This window comes from Chinchilla lanigera, unplaced genomic scaffold (genome assembly GCF_000276665.1).
Source record: "Chinchilla lanigera isolate Chin_1 unplaced genomic scaffold, ChiLan1.0 scaffold00009, whole genome shotgun sequence".
In the NCBI taxonomy this organism is placed as follows: domain Eukaryota; kingdom Metazoa; phylum Chordata; class Mammalia; order Rodentia; family Chinchillidae; genus Chinchilla; species Chinchilla lanigera.
In genome coordinates this window covers 26,834,250-26,854,710 of record NW_004955410.1, presented here as the reverse complement: position 1 = coordinate 26,854,710, position 20,461 = coordinate 26,834,250, and the positions used below count along the sequence as shown (strand labels likewise).

The 20,461-nt window shown below is 39.3% G+C and overlaps 1 protein-coding gene across 1 annotated transcript in view; it reads left to right on the top strand.

Annotated features, from left to right (window-relative positions):
* The window catches only part of Osbpl3 (oxysterol binding protein-like 3), a gene marked incomplete in the record, with an annotated part of 164,511 nt that overhangs the window by 114,275 nt on the left and 29,775 nt on the right, over positions 1-20,461 (top strand). Inside the window, 6 exon segments of the mRNA XM_013510601.1 lie at positions 106-236; positions 3,574-3,681; positions 10,736-10,870; positions 11,800-11,893; positions 16,569-16,819; positions 19,589-19,726. Coding sequence (XP_013366055.1) covers positions 106-236; positions 3,574-3,681; positions 10,736-10,870; positions 11,800-11,893; positions 16,569-16,819; positions 19,589-19,726 — 857 coding nt within the window.

Below are 20,461 nucleotides of genomic sequence, written 5' to 3'. Positions count from 1 at the left end.
GCTCTTGCTTTGTTAAATTCTTTCATGAGAAATACATTTTTCTGTATTTTGTTTTTAATTATGCCTCTTCTTTTGATCCCTCTTACAATGATTCTATCTTTATAGTTTACTTCGCTTTAAGGTCGGCTTTTAATACCATATCGACAGAGAGAGAGAGACTGAAGCAGCTGATGGAACAGGATGCCTCCTCCTCCCCTTCTGCTCAGGCCATTGGTCTGAAGCACGCTCTGTCGTCCGTAAGTTATGTGTGTGTGTTGGAGACGTGATTGCAGATGTGTTCATTGCTTATCTTTTCCATTTCCATGATTTTCATGGTGGCGTTGAAAATTCAAGGGAAAACGAAACTATCCAAATTGTATTTTAACCTTTTATCAGATCTGCTTATTCTAAATAAGAAAACCTAGCCTACCCCAAGTCTTCATAGCTATAGTTTATTAAGTGTTAAATTCTTTAAGTTTGGTTTCCTCCAATTTATCTGAATTTTTCTGTTTCTTTACTGTGTGTCTGTGTGTGCCTTACAGACATGTTTGTTAGTGCTTACAGAATCTGACAGGCTGGCAGAGCTTTTTGGACGTGGGATACTACAAGCTTAGATTGACTCAGCAAATGACAGGTGGCAGAGAGAAATTTCCAATTTACCCTCTTGTCTTCTCTCCTGCAAAGCACTGATCCTTCTTAACCGTCCTTTCAAAGACATGAAAGTTATTTTATTTTATTAAATAGCACAAAACATTTAGCTTTTTGCCCCCAGGGGCACAAAGAGATGCTTCCTACAGAAGCGTCTGTCAGGTAATAACTGCGCCTTCACAACAACACAAAAATCACTGTCAGGGCCGCGGATGTTTTTCCATAAGCCATCCTGTCACTCACTTTCTTCTTTTGTTCAGTTCATTCCTCAGAATAGTCGCACTCTGTGATTGATGTCTCACGTCCTAACCCTATCTAAGTGGCTGAAATTGTCTGGAAATTCATTCTTTATCTAGCAAGAAGCTAGAAATTTTTGAAATAGCATGCTTGTTTTTGCTTTTGCTCTTTGCTTGGAATCCTGGCTTTTCTGTGTGTGAAATGTGCACATATGAAACTACCATCTGAAGAAGTACTGAGTTTTCTATTTTAGGTCAGGTAAGGGAGATGAATTTTAGGATGTTGTTACCAGAAGCCAGTATGAGCATGAAAATGTCTACATTTTTGCTCATCGTGTTTCTGAGAGAAGCCATGCTTCTGGTATAATATTAACGATATATCCTTTACAATTTTTAAATGATATTCACTAAGTTGAGAATTTGAGGTATATTGTTTTTAAAAGAAGAAGTGACAACATCAGCTCTCTGCGTATGTAGAGTCTTTAGAGATGTCAGAGATAGAAAAACATCCTTTTGGATTGTAGTGAAGAGCCAGCCATTGAGTTGCTAGTTAGCAAAGTGGTTTTTTTTTTAAGAGTTTTACTCAGTTCTTACTGTTTCCGTCAGGGTAGCTTTTAGTGCATTTGCGAGGTACCTCCGATGGGCTCTGCAAAGTTTCTTTCCCTCTTCCTGCCCGCATGCCACTCACGCAAGTCTGGCCTCATCTCATTCACCTGCTTGTGTGGCCACTGAGGCTCATCTGGCCATGTATCTTGGGCCAAAGTGAACTTCACCTTTGCTATAAGAAATTCACTCTCACTCATTGTCTTAGTTACTTTTCTACTGATGCTAAGACAAAATACCTGATTCCCAAAATTAAGAAAGGGGAGTTTTATTTGCCTCACAGTTTTTGAAGGTTTCAGTCTGTAATCATCTGGCTCCAAGGCAGGGTGGCATGGCATAGGAGCAGCAGCTTAAGGTGGCAGAAGACAGCAAAAGCAACAAGAGCAGAAAGGGGAGGAGAATAAGCCTCTTCTCCTTTGCATTATATGCAGCCTACCTGCCCCTTAGGTTTGGAGTAGCACTCATACCATCTGGGTGCCCTCCTCTTGCACAGGATGAGGATGTTTACCAGTAAGGACCCTGGCTCCCTGCTGAGTTGCTTAAACTTCTAAACTTAAGTTGACACAATGAATAACATCCTAGGGGTAAGAGTATGTTCTCTATACCCCAGGATATAAATCTGCTGAGTTACTTAGTTAAGCTTCTAGAATTCTCAAATTGACACAATATGTCAACCACTATACCCACTACACTCATGACCATGATTTTAGAAAATTAAAACAGAAGGATCTTCTCTTTCCATTTTAGTTTAGGTTCCTGATTTGGTCCAAGCTTTGTCTTTTTAAAAATAAATTTTTAGGTTCCTCTCACAGCTGTCAGAGTAGATATGCTGGGGCTGTGTGTTGCCATCTTGGCGTGTTTCTTTCTTATTTCCATGAGGCTTACAAAAGAATCTTCTAAAATAGCATAATTTGAAGTCTAGGCTAAGATCCCAGCTACTGTACCAGTGAGACAGTGGCCAGGATGAGATGAGCGCTCCAAAGAGAATGCTGTATGCGGCTGTATGAGTTCAGTGTTTCTTAAATGATCCTCAAGGATTTTTGAATAACCCAGTACCTTCCATGGATACTGAAAAGGTGATACAAGGTGGAGTGGAGGGCAAGGCAGTACCATATCCCTCTGGACTCTCAGAAGGTGGTCCCTGCAGACCCTGGTGGATGGGAAATGCTCTAAGCTTCTTAGAAGAGAGTCAGGAAGACAGACAGGATACATCCACATTAAAATACCTCTGGAGCAGATTATGGGAGTGTTTAGGGGTAATCAGGAGAGCTTGTTTCCCTTCAAAGCCAGACAGTTTGGAGAATAGTTGGTTGTGCAGTGCACAGGAATATCAGCAAGAAAGATACATCTTCTTTTAGCTTTGAGCAGGTTCTTCCTAGTTAAGAGTGGGGCCTACTCAGGAGAGGTCTGATTGGTCTCAGATATGCTCACAGCGCACATCCACCCATTCCCGAGGCCACTGTCTGTAAGCCCTTATGCAGGTAAGTGAGATTGGCTTATTAAAACAAAACAAAACAAAACAAAACAAAAATGGAAAAAAGAAAGAAATTGTCTTAGTCCTAAAATATAATCAACACCTATATTGGAAAAGAGTAAAATTAACCTTCCACAAAGTTCTGCTTCCCAGCACCTTCCTGAGATCCAGTTTAGCTGGTGTGATAATGAAATCACATTTAACTAGGTTTGATCACAAGGTGAGAGCAGCATTGTTTCAAGAATGAGTAAAGCTTGGAATTCTTGCTGGGGCTGAGGGGTGGACAATGAAACCAAAGACCCTTGATTGGGAGAGGGAGATGCTATGGGGCCACTAACCTTAATAACACTGGTGGTGTGTGTGACTTCCTTCTGTCACCCTTACCACCCCTTCTATCTCTGGAGATGTGATCAGCAATACAGCATTATTTCCAGAGTCCCCTGTGTGTTACCTCTGTGTGTCTCACATATGCCTCCAACTGAAGAGCTTCTGGAGCAACCCCAGAAGTGCCCCTTGGGCCTCCAACACCAGAGCTTTCTCAGCTCTCAGAGAGCTCTTCTGCTGGGCCCCCTGCTGTCCTTCCCTGAAACATGCACTTATTAACGGAGCACCACTATTTTTAACATGTTCCAGGCCATAGCGCAAAACACAGACCTTAAAGAACGCTTACGCAGAATCCATGCCGAGTCTCTGCTCCTCGACCCGCCTGCTGTTGCCAAGTTGGGTGACAATCTAGCAGAGGTGGGTAGGTTTCTCATCGGGTAACCTCTCTGTGACTGCCACTGCCTCCCATGATGTCCTCGGCTCAGTTGCATGGTCTCCCTGCTTTTACCTGACTGAGTGGTGTTTGCCTTTCCACTGCCTCCCCTGGGCGCTGGGCACAGCTGGGCGCTGCCGCAGCTGCTGCATGGGCTGGGCTCTCAGGATTTAAAATTTTTTCATGAGAGTATTGTTATGCACAGCCTCAAGCTGCTTTTTTCCTCAGCTTCTTCCTTTTGTATTTCTTTACCTTATTCTCCTCCGTATCACTCCTTTTACTAGCTGTTACTGGAGTAGGGATGATATAGAGAGACAGCAATTTTTCCTGTCATTTCTGAAGAGACATAAATTTTTCAATTCTTTTTTTTTTTTTTTTGTACCAGGAATCAAACTCAGGACGTTGAGCTTGTCAGGCATGCACTTCTGCTGCTGAGCTATCTCCCTGGCAAGCCTAAATTTTTGTGACCTGTCATACCCAGTTCCTTGCCGGCTTTCTTTTCTCAGTCCATAAAAACTGTGCCATTCTTTCTTTTTTATAGAACACAGTGTTGCACTTTGAGGGAAAAAAAGTGTTGCATTACAATTGAAATCTCTTGGTCAATAAACAGCACCAGATCCAAACTGTCACCTGCAGACTGTAACACCGTACTAGTCCTTATGATGGTCTTCCTTTCCGGCCTGGGCCAAAGCATGGCTTCACAGGCAGACTGTCCATTGAATCTGCACACTCACTTAAACCAGGGCCCAGTTGCAGGCACGACTGGCCATCAGTCAGGGTTGTCTGCTGCCAAATACCATGGCAGTCTCTGGTTGCATTTGTATTTTGCGGATGGTATTTACCGCATACGTGGTATATCCTATACATTACATTTGTGCATGTGAGGAGTAGTTAGGTAACTTCCACTTATGCCTCTGTGAGTTTGTGCTCAGTGTGCATACTTGGGCCCATTTACGTTTTGGGCTAAAAACCAAAATCCTAAGTATTTAAAAAAATGAATATTTTTAGACTGATCTCAAAATTAATGTACCAGAAAGTTGAAATGCCATAAATTGTCCTTGTGGAGCAACCTCAGACTCACATCTTCCAAAACAGCTTCTTGCATCTCTAATCATGTCTCATTTATTTCCTTTTCCAGATACTTTTCTGTTCCCATGATTTATCCTTTTTTCCTCCGAATGACTCAGGCTTACTTTCCCAGCAAGGCAAAAGCCATTGTTGTCTTCAGGAAATAAGAACAACAGTGGAAATGGCCACCCAGACTGAGCATTTAAGTCCAGTTTGTTTTTCACAGATAGCTCTCAGGCCCCTCAAGTGCTACTCTGTTGGGAAATGGCAGTCCCTGAATGGTGGAGTCAGCCCAGGGGCTCTGTTTGTAGGACCTGACGCTGACTTTGTTACCTTTAGTTCCTCCTTTTATCTGCACAGATTACCCATCTTTGATGTTGGATTTGGAGACTTGAATTCCAAAATCCACGTTTTCCGGTCTAAATTTCTCCCACAACCTATCACTCCCTCCCAGTTTCATATTCCCAAATGTACAAATTTAATATTTTTAGATGATCAGTTCTTTATTATATATTGTTTTAGATTCCACATGGAAGGTCAGGTGACTTTTGGTCTGAACGTCCTTGTACATCTAAAGTCCATTTAAGAGACTGAAAAGGCAAAAACTTAAAAAGGGTCTAAACGCGAAGAAGGGAACTTAATTCTTTTAATTGCCTACCTGCTTGCTGTGTTCTTAACATTGGAATACGTTATCTCACAAGTTCCTGACCTTTACTTTATGAACTAAGTGGCGGTCCCTTTCATTTTAGATGGTCTTCCTTTCCGGCCTGGGCCAAAGCATGGCTTCACAGGCCGACTGTCCATTGAATCTGCACACTCACTTAAAAAATAAAAACAATATATAATAAAGTCCCTTTCATTTTAGAAAAAAGGAAGGGAAAGCCCGGAGTGGTTAAATAACTAACTTCTCCCAGACATGCAACTTACAAGAGACAAAGCTGAGATTTAAATCCGTACCTAATGAGGCCAAAATGCGTGTTTTGTCACGAGCTGCTTAGTGCTGTATAAAGAGAAAAGACAGGCTGAGCCAGACAAGAAGTCACTGAAGCTCCACTAGTTAAAATAAGGTGGGGATGCTTTGGAAACAAGGCAGAGTAACTGTCTCAGGGATAAACACCATTTTATATATAAAAAATAAATACATAGATGAGAACAACATCAAAAGCCAATGGGAAAGAAATGGATTCTCCAATAAATTAGATCAGTGCAGCTCAAAACAATTTGGAGAGAAGTGTAAGTCTTTCCACTGCCTGCCAAAATGAGTCATCAGTCAGTTTGAGTTAAATAAGAAAGTTCAGACTGAAAAATATTGAATATTCATCAAGCTCCTAGAGCAGAGAGGATTTCCTAAATTGAAGAGTAATAGAAAAAATTGCTAAAGAAATGTTGACTAAATCTGACTATTATTTTGGGGGGAAAAATGGTGTGTGTCAAAAACTGAAGCAAATAATAAGACTAAGAAAAATATTGTCATTGAAAATGACAGGCTTAGATAATTCAAAATCAGTGGCAATGTTTTTAGAACTTAAGCAACAAACAAATAATAAGTAATGTAAGACCTCACCTAGTAAATGGAAAATGGATATAATTCACTCACACACACACACACACACACACACACACACACGCAGTTAAGCGTGGAGTTTTGTTTTTCATTTCTTATTTTTCAGTTCAGGTATGCATCACTTTAGCCAGTAGGATATCTTCTCAGCAATACCTCATTGTGTGACATATAGCATGTGTATACAAACCTAGATGGTATAACCTGCTGTATACCTACGCTAAGTGGAACACACACCTGGGCTGTGTGCTATAACCTATTTTTACAATGTCTTATGGTTTTGTTTTTATTTTTTGTACTTTCTTGCTAAAAATTAAGGGCACACATTAAATGAGGCCTGCACAGAGTCAGGATTATCAGTAGCACTATTTCCCGTCCCTGCATCGCATCCCATTAGATGGTCCTCAGGGGCAAAAAAATAAACGGGTCTGTCACCTCCTGTGAGAGCAGTGCTTCTTCTGAATCCCTCAGCCTGTCACTGTTTCACTGATTACTCATGTTTCGTATATAAGTAGGTCTACACTCTAGAATAATGACATACATAATCCAGTAGCATAATCGCATATTCCCATTATTAGGCATTATATACTATACATAATTATACGTGGTTATACTTTTATATGACTGGAAAGTGCCGTGGGTTTGTTTATATCGGCATCACCGCAAACATGAGTCAGACCTTTTACTGTGTCATTTTTTACAACTACGACATCAGTAAGAGATAGGAATTTTATGTGACCCTTTGACAGAGATATCATTATATGGTATCTGATTGTACTTACAAAATCACAGGAAGGTACAAAGCAATGCAAAGGGAAGTCCTATGCTCCCTTACCCATCCTCTCTCCACGTTAATACTCTGGCTTGTTTCTTAAAAAGAAAGAACTAACTGTTCAGACTAATAAAAATGAAAACAATTAGATTAGCAAAAAACATTCTTTTCAATGATGGTATTAGGGTCCAGGGATATAGCTCAGTTGGCATAGTGCCTGCCTGTCAAGTGCAAAGTCCTGAGTTCGATTCCCAGTACCAAAAAACCAACCAAACAAATAAACAAACAAAAATAATGGTATTCAGTGCCCTTAATATAAGGATGTAAACAAAATAGTTTGCTTGTTGAAGTAATTAAGTAATACATATATATATATAATATATATATATATTACATATATATTGCCTTAAACATTTTTAATGATTCTACTTCTGAAAATTGATCATAACAAATAACAAGATATGAACAAAGACGTATTTACAAACATACCATCTGCAAACCTGGAAACACCCTTAACTTCCAATACAAGGAATTATTACTTGAGGGTACATACATATAATAAAATATCTATCACTGAACTTTATTGTCTCAGAGAAATTTTAATGGCCTGGGAAGATGTCCACAATATATTAAGTTAATGTAGCAGACAATCTTCAAGTTGTATATACTTTGATCAGTTTTTTAAGGAAAAAATCCCTAAAACCTCCAAAACCATATGCAGTTTTTTTTTTGAGACAGAGTCTCAGTTCAGGCTAACCTTGAACTTGCTATGTAACCCAGGCTGGCCTTGAACTCACAGCAATCCTCCTGCCTCAGCCTCCTGAGTACTGGGATTACAGGCACATACCACCATACTCTGCCAATATGCAATATTTTAATACAAAAATTGTACCAAGGAATTAGTAAGAGCCACATCTAGGTGATGGGACTCTAAGTGATATTTACTTAGATTTTTTATGTATTTTTTATTTTGAAAATACTGTACTTTTATTCTCAGAGGCCATGTTAATATTGAAAAAATACTCTGGGTGCAGTATTTGAGAAAAGTTCATAAAATTTTATATATATATATATATATATATAGTATAATTACAGTTATTTCAAAACAAAGCACAACTACATGTACCAACTCCCCACAATAAATGTAATTATTATGTATTGAAAACATGTACAAAAAAAGATTGGAGAGAAATGTGTCCAAGTGGCTTTAGTAGTTTTCTTACTGCGATGAGATTTAATTCCCTTTCTTCATTCTGTTTGACTTTTTGAAGTGTAAACAATTGATGATCTGAGTTACAAACACTGAGGGGAAAAGTTGAATTGAACTGTGTTAATATTTTAATATGTAACATCCTAAGTTGCTCAGGAACTGCTGAGGGTTGAGGGCTGCTGCAGTCCTGACGAGTGTTCAGTACTAATTCTTAGGAAGTTGCCAGAGTGGAAGGACACCAGAAGAGGGTAGGGGATAGGGTAATGGGTTGAGAATCCCTAGGCAAAAATACAAAACCTGAAATGTTCTGGAATCGAAAACTGAGCACCACCACAATGCCACAAGTGGAAAATTCCACACCTGACCTACAGTGATAGGTCTCAGTTTAAATTCAAGTGCACTAAAAATATTTTATAGGATTATCTTCAGGCTGTGAGGTACAGTATATGTGAAACATAAATGAATTTCATGTTTAGAGTTCAGTCCCGTTATGTGCATTCACATATTCCAAAGTCCCCCAAAATCGGAAACCTGAAACACATCTGATCCCAAGCATTTCAGAAAAGCGATTCTCGGCTGTGTTATTTCCAATGCTGATCAGACAGGAAATCCTCCTGACCCATCAGTCTAGGAGGAGGAAGATAGAGAGCAAGAGTACATCATGATGAATTAATGAGTAGCACGTATAAATAAGTCATTAGCATCTCACATGGCAGAGCACACTGGAGACCCAGGAAGATTCCGTTATCTCTGAGAGGGTAAAGGAGCTCAGCTAGTTGTTACTGTGTCTTCAAACTCAGGAGCTTTGTGCCCGGCTTTTGGTAGATAGATACTGTTCCTTTAAGATGACAGCTGTGATGGTTATTTATAGAGCCTACAGTGATCTCTTTGTTAAAGTAAAAAAGAAGCTGGCTTCTCAGAAAAATGCATGGATATTGAAATAAGTGGTATTTCTAAACCAATACCTTGAACAAATACCTTATTTAGGAAAACTCCAAGAGAAAGGGGTAGATATTTCCATGTGTCCCCAGTGTAAACAATTCATAAAGGAACACTTTTCCCTTTTATTAACTGTGAAAATGTGCTGAAGCCCTCCTATCCTAGCATCCCCTCCTTGGGCATAATTTGTATTTGAGACAGAGCAATGTGTCCTGAATTTATAAAACCTCTGGGCATCGTCTGCCTTAGTGTCTGTTCCCCACATTATTTGGGACTTGCACATCAGGCATGTAATGACATAGAAGCAGCTGCTTAACCAACGCAGTGAAAAGTGTGAGCTGTTCACGTGCTCAGGGGAATGAATGCTTTTTCCCCTCTGAGCCCAAAGAGTCAAATCATCTTGTCTTAAATCTGTTCTTTTGCCTCAAGGTCTAGGTCAGATGTCACCAAACCGAACACAATCTCACCTTAGCTTTAAGATGACGGCTGTGATAGTTATTTATAGAGTCTACAGTGATCTCTTTGTTAGAGTAAAGCAAAAAGCTTAGTTTCTATAGCCCTTTATCTCTTCACAGTCTTGGTCTAATGTGTTTTGGGGGTGTGCCCCCCCTACCACTCACTCAGATCAAAACCTTCTTATCTTTTATCATATTTCTCCATGGCCAGCTGAGGACTGTATACAAATCAGTTGCCTAATGTACTGAGTTGAGTTGAACTTTAACTTGCAAGTAGAATAGAAAGCAAACTACCTGAGTGAACACTGTCCTTCTATTTATAGCACAAGTCCAGAACCAGAGGAGTTAAGAGTGGAAAGCCATGTGAGATGAGAAAATAGTGATGATTTGTTGTTTGTGTAGAGAATTACACTGCAGATTGGGGGTTTCCTTCTCTTGAACAGCCATTGTTGGTGGGAAGAGACAGACAAAGAGAATTAATCTCACTCATCCATGAATAATGCATGAGCTGCTACCAGGGGCACTGCTGAACAAAAACACTGTCTCAGGGGACACCTCAAAAGTAGCACATTGGCCTTTGAGAGTTCATGGGGCAGAAGAAAGCTGTGCTGCCTGGAATCAGCCATGTAAGGATGGGCATTCAGTACAATTCTGAGGAAATTTCAGGTTGAAAAGATGCATCATGCCGTAGTAGAGAATAAGCAGATATAATTCACAGAACGTTGGAATTTTCCCCTTCAGTTGGATCAAAGACTGACCTGGATAGCTGTTTTTGGCTTAAGATTCACAGCACTTGTCTGAGCAGTGCCTATAAATGCAGTGTCTGTTTGGGGGGGAACTTCGCTTTTCATTTTGTTTTGTGTGAGGCTTATTCTCTGCTTTGGCACTGACCTCTGCTTTGTTTGCACGGGACTGACACCTTGTGTATTAAACAACTAAAACCCTTGTTTTTTCCTGCTGTTGTTGTTTGTTTGTTTGCATCTCTTGAGACTGTTTCTGAATATATGCATTTTTGGTTTTGTTCTTCACATAGGAAAACTCCAGAGATGAAAACCGAGCTCTGGTCCATCAGCTTTCCAATGAAAGCAGGCTCTCCATCACTGACTCCCTTTCGGAGTTTTTTGATGCACAGGAAGTTCTGTTGTCTCCAAGCTCTTCAGAAAATGAGGTTTGAGCATGGTTTTCCATTAGATGCTTTGACAATTACTTTTGTGTCTTTGTTGATAAACGTGTTCAGTAAAGACTTATACGTAGAAACACAAAACTCACAGGCCTTTTTCCACCATGGAATTCTGATTGTTCTCTTTCGGGTCACACCCAAAAAGCACAAAATGGTTTGATAGGCTACAAGAAAAAAGTTATACATGTAGAGAATGTTAGACACCTCCTCATTTCTGTCATTTTGTTACATTTTCATTACAGATTGATAATTCTGACTTTTATTTAGTAATGCTGTATTTCTACTATAGGAAAAACAATTAACATTCTGTGTATTTTTAATTATGTTAACTTTATGATATAATTTTATGTTATTATAATGTGATTAACATAATTATTTAATGTGATTAACAGTATTAATTTACAGAATATAGTATTGCCTTAAATTCATACATAAAAATCATCTTTCTGGAATAGGCAAATACCATAGTTAGCATTACTGTGGGTATATGTGCATTAATAAATGCGCTCCTTAAATACAGAAATAGTAACATTGTTGATGTATTAATTTCCATAGCAAATTCTTTTTTTCATAAACAGCTCAAAGATAAATTGTAACTCCTCTACTCAAATAGTAACAAATTCTGAAAGTGCAATGTGAATTAATAAGAATTTTTATAGTAAGAGAAATCTTGAGTTTATTTATTTCACTATTAGTGCTAACCAAGAATATGTGAGAATTTAATAGCAGTTGTTTTGCTATGAGCACTGCCTAGACAAATTAATATGTGGGCCTCTATGAAAAATAGCACCCAAAATTCTTTCTGTTGCTTCATAACGTGGAGTTCAACACATTTGATCATTTGGAATAAGGGATTTATGAGAATCTGGCTATTGTTTACTCTTACTCTAATGTGTATTATTTCTTCTTTCTCATAGATTTCTGATGATGATTCATACGTCAGTGACATAAGTGATAACCTTTCCTTAGACAACCTTAGTAATGATTTAGATAATGAAAGACAGACCTTGGGTAAGATTTACAGTATTTGATCTCTGAAAGCTTTCTTCTTTATAGAATCCTAGTAAGTATATATAGCAGGTACTACATGGAAAAATTGTAAAGTGTAAAGTCAGTTTCTGGTTGGGGTGACGGGTCCCCGAAAATGAGCTGCAGTGGATGACGAGAGAGAAAGTTATAGGATCAAGGGGCAGCAGCCTCTCTGACTGAAGCTTCAGTGACAAGCTGCTTTAGCCTTTTATTGAGATACAAACAAAAGCAGCAACAAGGCAAATGGGAGGAATAATTAACAGGATTAGCAAGGACAGTGCAATTTAATTATCACAGGAATGAGACTTGACTTAGTTAGCCATCATGTTATCATTCCTTCCTGGAATATCTCATCAAAGCATCTAGTGTTGTCCCGAGCAGCTTTCCACAGGGACTATGGTCCTGCTACCATTTCCTTTTACACTAATACTTTTGAGAGACTTCCTCCCGAATCAAACAATTGTATGGCTTGGTCAGGCTCAAAGTTCCAAATAGGTAATATATTGAAAGGTGAACAATAAAATGTCCTTCTCCATACTCCAGGATTTTATAATCTAGGTGAGGAAACATCACCCATATGTGAAAGATAGATACATTTAAATCAGTTTGTCTGCATGTAAAGCTTTTTATTTTACACAGTGAGGGTATGATATATATATATATATATATTCTCTCTACAAAGAGAATTAGAAAATGGCTCCTTATCTTTAGGCATCTAAGGGTTTTTAAAACTTAAGAATTTGACAGAGCACATATAATAAAAGTTGGTTCTAAGTGGTAATTTAGCTTCAGATTATTCAAAATAATACACTTCTACCTCCCCTCCCCTCAAGGTATCCTAAGATGTCTCTTTATTACTTTATTTCCCCAAAAGGGAAAACAATGACTAAGAAAGGTATTTTACAATGTTAGTTTGAACTGAGGAGTACCTGGATTGTCGGGCTAGTCTCAAAGAGTTCTGATTTAGAGCTTCAGTCAGCAGGCTGACGCCTGTTTATGAAGAGGCCCTTAGAAGAATCTGCCCAATGGGATAGTTCTCTCCATGGGTCCTCATAGCATCAAATGTTCCCAGTCTTAATGCTCAGTGTGCCCTGGGGTCTGTAGTTTGTCCTACTCAAAGCACCACCTATTTTCACATCAACATGGAGGACAGGGACTATATCAGGTATGTTCATTAGTACTTTGGTGTTTCTTGGCTCAGTGAGTAATTGTGAACTATGATGATGAATTTTTGTTGAAACACTAACACGCTGCTTCTTTGGGGACCACAATATACATAAAGGCAAGTAGATAAATTTCCCATCATCTGAGTAAACATCTTTTCGGCATTGCACCTGCTAGCAGTAGATGCTTGTTGTGCTCTGTATTCTGCTTGACATGTTTCTGCAGAGATGAACCCCTTGGTGGAAAAGTCAAAGGACCAATGAGTCTAAAGTAGAAAGCTAATAATACAGGAGTATGTTCATGTGCTCCTTGTTTTTCTAGGAAAATAAGGAAGCAGATTAAAAAGAGAGATGAAGAAGCACCACTTACTCCCTTGGCAAACAGCACACACACTAATGCAGTGCCCCCACCTATAGATGAGGAAAAAGAAAAAAGCTGAAGGCCTGCATCTCCTGCAGGCCTCAGAAAGGGAGCAAAAGGGAGCAAAGGATGAATGAGGGGTTCAGATGCTCACCTGTATTGCTTTAGCTAAAACAAACACTGGGCAGGATCAAGTTTTCTTCTTAGTCTGTATTTGAACCTGAGAAATGACTGTTCCCTAGTTCTCCGAAGACAATGGCTGAGGAAAATTTGACTTCTTAGTATTTTGAAGAGATAGATGTGGAAATAATCTTTATGTCCTGTAAGTTTTACCTACAGAAGGAAATAGGATAGAATCAAGGTCTTGATCTTTTGTTGCACTAGAATTTTGCCTTGCTTATAGTAAGCATGCGGTATTTAGAATATTAGTTTCCCAAAAAATCACCGGCACATGTGAGGATCTGTCCCTGTGCTGGATGCTATGGGGAGGACAGATGGCTAAGGACATGGATTTAGGGAACTCCAGGTGTGCCACTCACTGTTCGCGTGTGCTAGGACAAGTTGCTATTGTTCTTCATTTGTTTCATCTGTAAAATGGAGACAATAATACTCTGTATACCTCTAAAGATAGTTATAAAAAATAATGAGTTTATCTTTCTTTTAATAGCTGAGTAATACTCCATTGTATAAAAATACCACATCTTTTTTATCCATTCCTCAGTGGATGGGCATTTGGGTTGTTCCCAAGATTTAGCTATGACAAATTGTGCTGTTATAAACATGGATGCACAGATATCGCTGTGGTGTGGTGTTTTTAATTCTTCTGGGAAGATACACAGATAAAGCCCAAAATGTACAATAGATATTATAAAAATAAATAAATAAATGAGACTAGTACATGTAAAATGCTTAGACTGACCATCACAGAATAAAAAGCAAAATACGTGTAATCCATACTAGTAGTATTAGAATAATGGGAAATAACATTATTCCAAAATTTAAATTTGTATGATCAAAGAAAATACTATGAAACTCCCTAGAAAGCTGCTTTCAAAAACTCCTACCACTTGCAGCTGCTTCCTTAAGTCAGATTTTTCTCATAAGCAATTGAAATAATTTAAATATTAATTCAAATTTCATATTTTTCTGTTCACAAAAGCAGTTTCTTTATCCAGAGCAACTGGTTTTGTAATGAGTAAGTGCTATATATTTATGTTTAATAAATAAAGATACACCAAAAAATACACTGGTTCAATGCAAAAGATGTCATTTGAACATATGAGCAGTTAGGATGGGAAAGGAATTTCAGGGCATAAGTTAAAGGGATTGATAGATTTTTATCTAACATATAAAAATTTCATTCCCCAAAACCTTCCATGGACCAAATGAAAATTAAATTGTAAGGCAAATATAAAAATAAAAGATCATGACTTAATATGTACATAGAAGGCAAACAAGTCAACCAAGAAGAAATGCTCATAAAAACGTTCCAAACCATACCAGAAACTTCTTAAATGTAAGTTAAAACAAGGGAATAACATCGCTACCTAACAGTTTGATAAAACTTAAAAACAAATAGTGCGAAGCCTGGAAGGCCTCAAAAAATGAATATTCAGATCTATTTCCAGTAAACAAAAATATTGGTACAATCTTTTGAAGAGCATTCTGATCACATGAGTCAAAAGTCTAAAAGCATTCATAATCTCTGAGATAGTAATTCCACTGTTGTATATGCCAAGAATATAATCTGAGGTTCACAACAATATCTAAGTACGTGAACATTCACTACTGATGCTTTTGTTGATTTTGTTTTGTTTGCTTCATAATGAAACATTGAAACAAATCTAATAGTCTAACAGTGGTCTAACAATTCACTAAAATATAGCATATCTATAAATGGAATATTTTTACAATCATTTGCAGTGATGTTTTGGAAGAATTTTAAATAATGTGGAAAAACATTCCTGTTAGGTAAAAAAGCCAAACATGGAACTATATGTACGTTGTGAAACTATGTGGACGAAGAAAACGCTAAGTGAAGATATTCTAAAATATAAATGCTATTTTGAGGTGGCAAAATAATGAGTGACTATTATGTCCTGTATTATTGTTCTGTGATAAACACAATTGTTTTTATTAGAATTTGAAGTGATTTGTTAAAAAAAAGTTAGTTTTTGTAAGTGACATCTGTTACAGGCATAGAAACTCGATTTCCAGGTTTTTTTTCTTTTAAGAACATAAGGGAAAGAGAAACTGGGAATGAAGAAAAGAAAGGCACTAATAAAAAAATAAAAATAAAAACAAAAAGTAGGGAGAGGAAGCTGTTAATTAAAACACTTATTTTATCCAGTGAGAAAAAAAAAGGCAGGGCAAAGCAAAAAAAAAAAGAAAAGAAAAGAAAAAATATATATATTAGTAGCATAAGATAGTTATACTACTAATTTCTCTTAGTTCATTGAAAAAAAGTTTGTGCTAATGTTGTTTGAACAATTAAATGCGGATATCTTGTACTGAGTAACCTAATTTAAAGATAACAATATGCAGTGTGTTAACCATTGTTATTCTCCTTTTATCTTGTTTTGAAATTTTTTTCTTTTTTTTTTTTTTTTTTGGTTTTTTTCTCCGGTACCGGGAACCAAACTCACGACCTTGCGCTTGCCAGGCAGGTGCTGTGCCACTGAGCTAAATCCCCAGCCCTTTTTCTCTTTTGAATTTTTTTTTTTTCGGTATCAGGAATCGAACTCATGACCTTGCACTTGCTGGGCAGGCGCTGTGCCACTGAGCTAAAAATCCCTAGCCCCTCTCTTTAAAATTAAAGAAAAGGAACTTAAGAGCCTTTCTGTGAATACATTTCATGCATTTTAATGTGTGCAGTTTTGTGATTTGTATTTATTTTGTGGTGCTAGAGATTGAAACCATGGCTATGCATAGGCTTCTTGCTAAACCCTAATTTTTGGTATTGAATTGCCCAAAATTCTTTTCCTTATTTTCTGGCTTTCAGTCACACTCTAGGTAAATGAGTTTCGTGGTAAAATCAGGACTTGCCAAGTAGGGTTTAATACAAAGAGTTGTTACTTCCGTAATAGCATAAAATGAAAAAATTGATAGAGACAGCCAAGTCTTTGCCTCTCAGGGCCTGTCCTCGAACATGGTGAGGGAGTGAGGTCCCAGAGAAGGACGTGCCTGCCCGCTCCGGGTCCCAACACCAGCAACATCAGCCTGTGGAACATCCTGCGCAACAACATCGGGAAGGACCTGTCCAAGGTGGCCATGCCTGTGGAGCTGAACGAGCCCCTGAACACCTTGCAGAGGCTCTGTGAGGAGCTGGAATACAGCGAGCTGCTGGACAAGGCGGCACGGATCCCTAGCCCGCTGGAAAGGATGGTGAGGACTCAGCCTACCTGTGGCCTTGTTGTCCAGCTTGTCCCCTACCCTGGGCCATTCTTCTGGGCCTCTCAGAGCCAAGACGGGTAGAGCTCCCATCTTGCTGTCTGCTTTGAACCGTGGCTGCTCCTTGGAGAGGTTCCTCCCCGAGCCACCTGGCTCCCCTCTGCCTGGCTGTGCAGCTACCGCTCAGGATCTTCCCTGGTGCCAGAGGTGTTTGTGCTCTCTGGTTCTGTGCTTCCCTCTCCAGAACCTTCTGTCTGATGGTTCTGACAGGCTTGGCTGGAAAACATAGCTTTAGTGTTCTTAGCATATTTATTTTTACTACCCCAAGTGGACAGAACTCAATTTCTTGAGCTATTTTTCTCATCCAGAGTAAATGTCCCTTGAGAATGTCTCTGTTTATTTCTGAAATTGTTCCATCGCTTCCTAGGTTTTCAGAAAATTCTGTTCATAGAAGAGGTTTTTACATCGCAAAGATTCCCTTTTTTCTCACTCGTACTTTATAGAGTAAGTTTTTTTTTTTAAACCTCTTCCTTGAAACTATTGAAAAATTTTATTCTGAAAATTATTCTTTTGGTGTCCCATGTGTGACTAATAAGGGCCTTGTCTGGGTTGGTCGCTGGGGCTTCCATGTCCCCCAAATGCGGACCCTCCCCACCTTTTCTATGGCTAAGTTGGAATTGGGACACATTCCCCTTCCCCATCACAGACCTAGCGCCCCACCACCTTCCCACTAATAGATGATTCCATCTTTTCTAAATTCAGTGTACTCGGCAGGTTTAACCCCCATGAAAACTTCATTACTTGAGTAGTTTGAAGATTAAAGGGAAATCTAAGTCACTGGCCAAAAGAAGACATACATCCTTCTTCCTTCTGCTCTGGGCCTCCCCCATCAAATAGACTTTCCTTTTTTCCTTGACGCTAATGTAATAAGGACAGGACAGAGGAAGAAAAAAGCTGTGTCTGTTTGTGTTTCAAATCTTTGTTACTTTCCTCCAGAGAATTTCTGCTGTAAAAATAGAGGCAAACAGCTTTTAAGGCAAGTGTTAAAAGTCAACATTTGTGGGTAGCTTTTTTTTTTTCTTTAAAGAAAACGGTTGGCTTTGATGATGAGAATATTCTCAAAGATGGTCAGTTCTTATGGGAATTTAGAGACCCTTAGGATGTTCCGCTGATTGATCCATCTATTTGACATTGAGCAGAAGTTTGAGGAAAACTTCACCTCCCTGGCACAGCCACTGCACAGGGCCTCGTCCCAGGCTTCCGTTCTATTCTGAGGGTCACCAGGCTCCCCTGCAGAGATTCTCGGTCGTGCTGCCAGCCTACACGGAGGTGCTTCATTTTGCCCGCCCCACAGTCACTTCCCATAGCATTGGATGGCCCTCGGTTCTTGGTGACTCATAGTGGTTCGGTACTCTGTACAATGTAACCTTACTATTTCCGATGTCACACATACGAGGAAGCAGAGAAAATAATAGAAACCTGGGTTTCAAGAACACAAGCAGTCACAGATGGGCCTCACATGAGCACAGTGATGGATATATATATATATATATATCCATCCAAAAAAAAGAAATTTTTTTTTTTCTTTTTTTTTTCTTCCCCTGGTGCTGGGGATAGAGCCCAGGACCTTGCACATGCTAAATAAGCACTCTCCCACTGAGCTATACCCCATCCATGAATTGATTTTTATAAATGACCCAGGATCTCTGGAGCTATCTGTAGTGTAAGGTGGCAAAGGGGACCCGTTATAGAGAACACCCAAACATTTTGCAAGAGTCTAAAGGAAAGTGGTGTGGCTAATGAACATTTATGAAAGGCACTTGGCCTTTCTTCTGTGTAAGAATCTTGAAGAAATGTGCTGGGAAGAAGTGTTGAGATCACTACCACTCAACATTAGAAAGGAAATTTTTTTTTTTTTTTTTTTTGGTTTTTCTCCGGTACCGGGAACCGAACTTACGACCTTGCGCTTGCCAGGCAGGCGCTTTGCCGCTGAGCTAAATCCCCAGCCCCAAGAAAGGAAATTTTGCTATTACTACTTAGGTTTAATGTTTCTGCCCATCCCACCCCCCAAAAAAAGACAAGACAAGGTGATGTGTTTCTTTGATGGCTGAAGGGGGAACTGATAAAAATCTAGGGATCCCAGGATTTTGTGTATCTCGTGTTCACATATAGATCCCCCTTTTATTTTTATTTTTTTTATGTTTCATTTTTCTTCCAGGAAAGCATAACTTCAATGCCACTGTATCCTGTAGTTGTTCCCCAGAATTAGGAAATGATGCTCACAGATTTTTCTGTGGTCAAAATGTGTTTTTAGGTTCAACAGTATTAAAATTGTGAATAACCAAACTTACGACACTTATTCCCGACTTTGCAGGGGGAAGTTTGGCTTCTTTTTATACTCTTTCCCCACTCTTCCCTGAAACCATGATATCAGGATTCCCAGTTCGTGTCAGGCTCGTACTGACTCAGCAGGGCAGCCCATTTTATAAATGTCATCATCTTAAGCACATCTCCCGTGCTTTAGGCATCAGAATAAGTGGACAGTTTTTAAACGTTTGGTTTTGTTTCTAGGCCAAAATGAACATTACATAAGCCTACAACTTTAAACCAACATTGATTCAGTTGTCTTTAAACGAAAGACACATCTTTGGCTCCCTATAATAAACCATAGAGAGAGGAGTTGGGATTTTATTTCATTTCTTTGTGAAAAATAGATTTCTTGTTGACCCAGAAGTAATCAAGTTCTTATCTTTCCCTCCTCAGGTGTATGTGGCAGCCTTTGCCATATCCGCATATGCGTCCAGCTACTACAGAGCTGGGAGCAAGCCGTTTAATCCAGTCCTTGGAGAAACCTACGAGTGTGTTCGAGAGGACAAGGGCTTCCAGTTTTTTGCGGAACAGGTGGATGTGTACCACTCTGGGGCGGGGGTACTTATGCCTGCCTTTAAGTGTGCTTCTAAAATACTTTCTCTCTTTCATTGGCTTTAGAGCAACTGAGATCATTACAGTGCTTTGAAACATAAAGCCAGGGATCCATTTCCCTTCCACTGAAACCCAGCCACTACCCATGGCCATAAAACGGCAAATAATTCTGAGCACTCACTGGGCTGCATGCGCTAACAGTGTCCTTTCTCTGTAAACTCATAAGCAAAAAGAGTTTTCCAAGCATGGAGTGCTTGTCCCGTTTGTCACTCAGAGATTGGAAACCCCCTGACTATGGGCACTGTCATCCCGGAGCCTGACTGCTCCTCAGAATGGGCAGCACCACTGGAACGCATCGTTCTCATTTTTGTGTATTTAGTCATTCATTTGTGTATTCATTCATTCAGTCAACAAGTTCTGTCTTGAATGCAACACGTGGGCGTCACTGTTCTAGGCGCTAAGATGCTGCAGTGTGGGGGAGGCTGGGGAACCGGGCAAGGATCCCCATCGTCGTTGCATGGATGGACACACATACTTCATGCAAATGGGACCCGAGACCCTTTCTACGTAAGAACGGGCACAGGATAATTTTCAAGAGTTAAGCAACCTGCGTTCAGTCTCAGCTGTATCTCTTAACTGCATACCCTGGGGCAAGTCACTTAGCTTCTCCGAGCTATAGCTTCCTCTGTAACATGGGGGTGATGATCATTATAT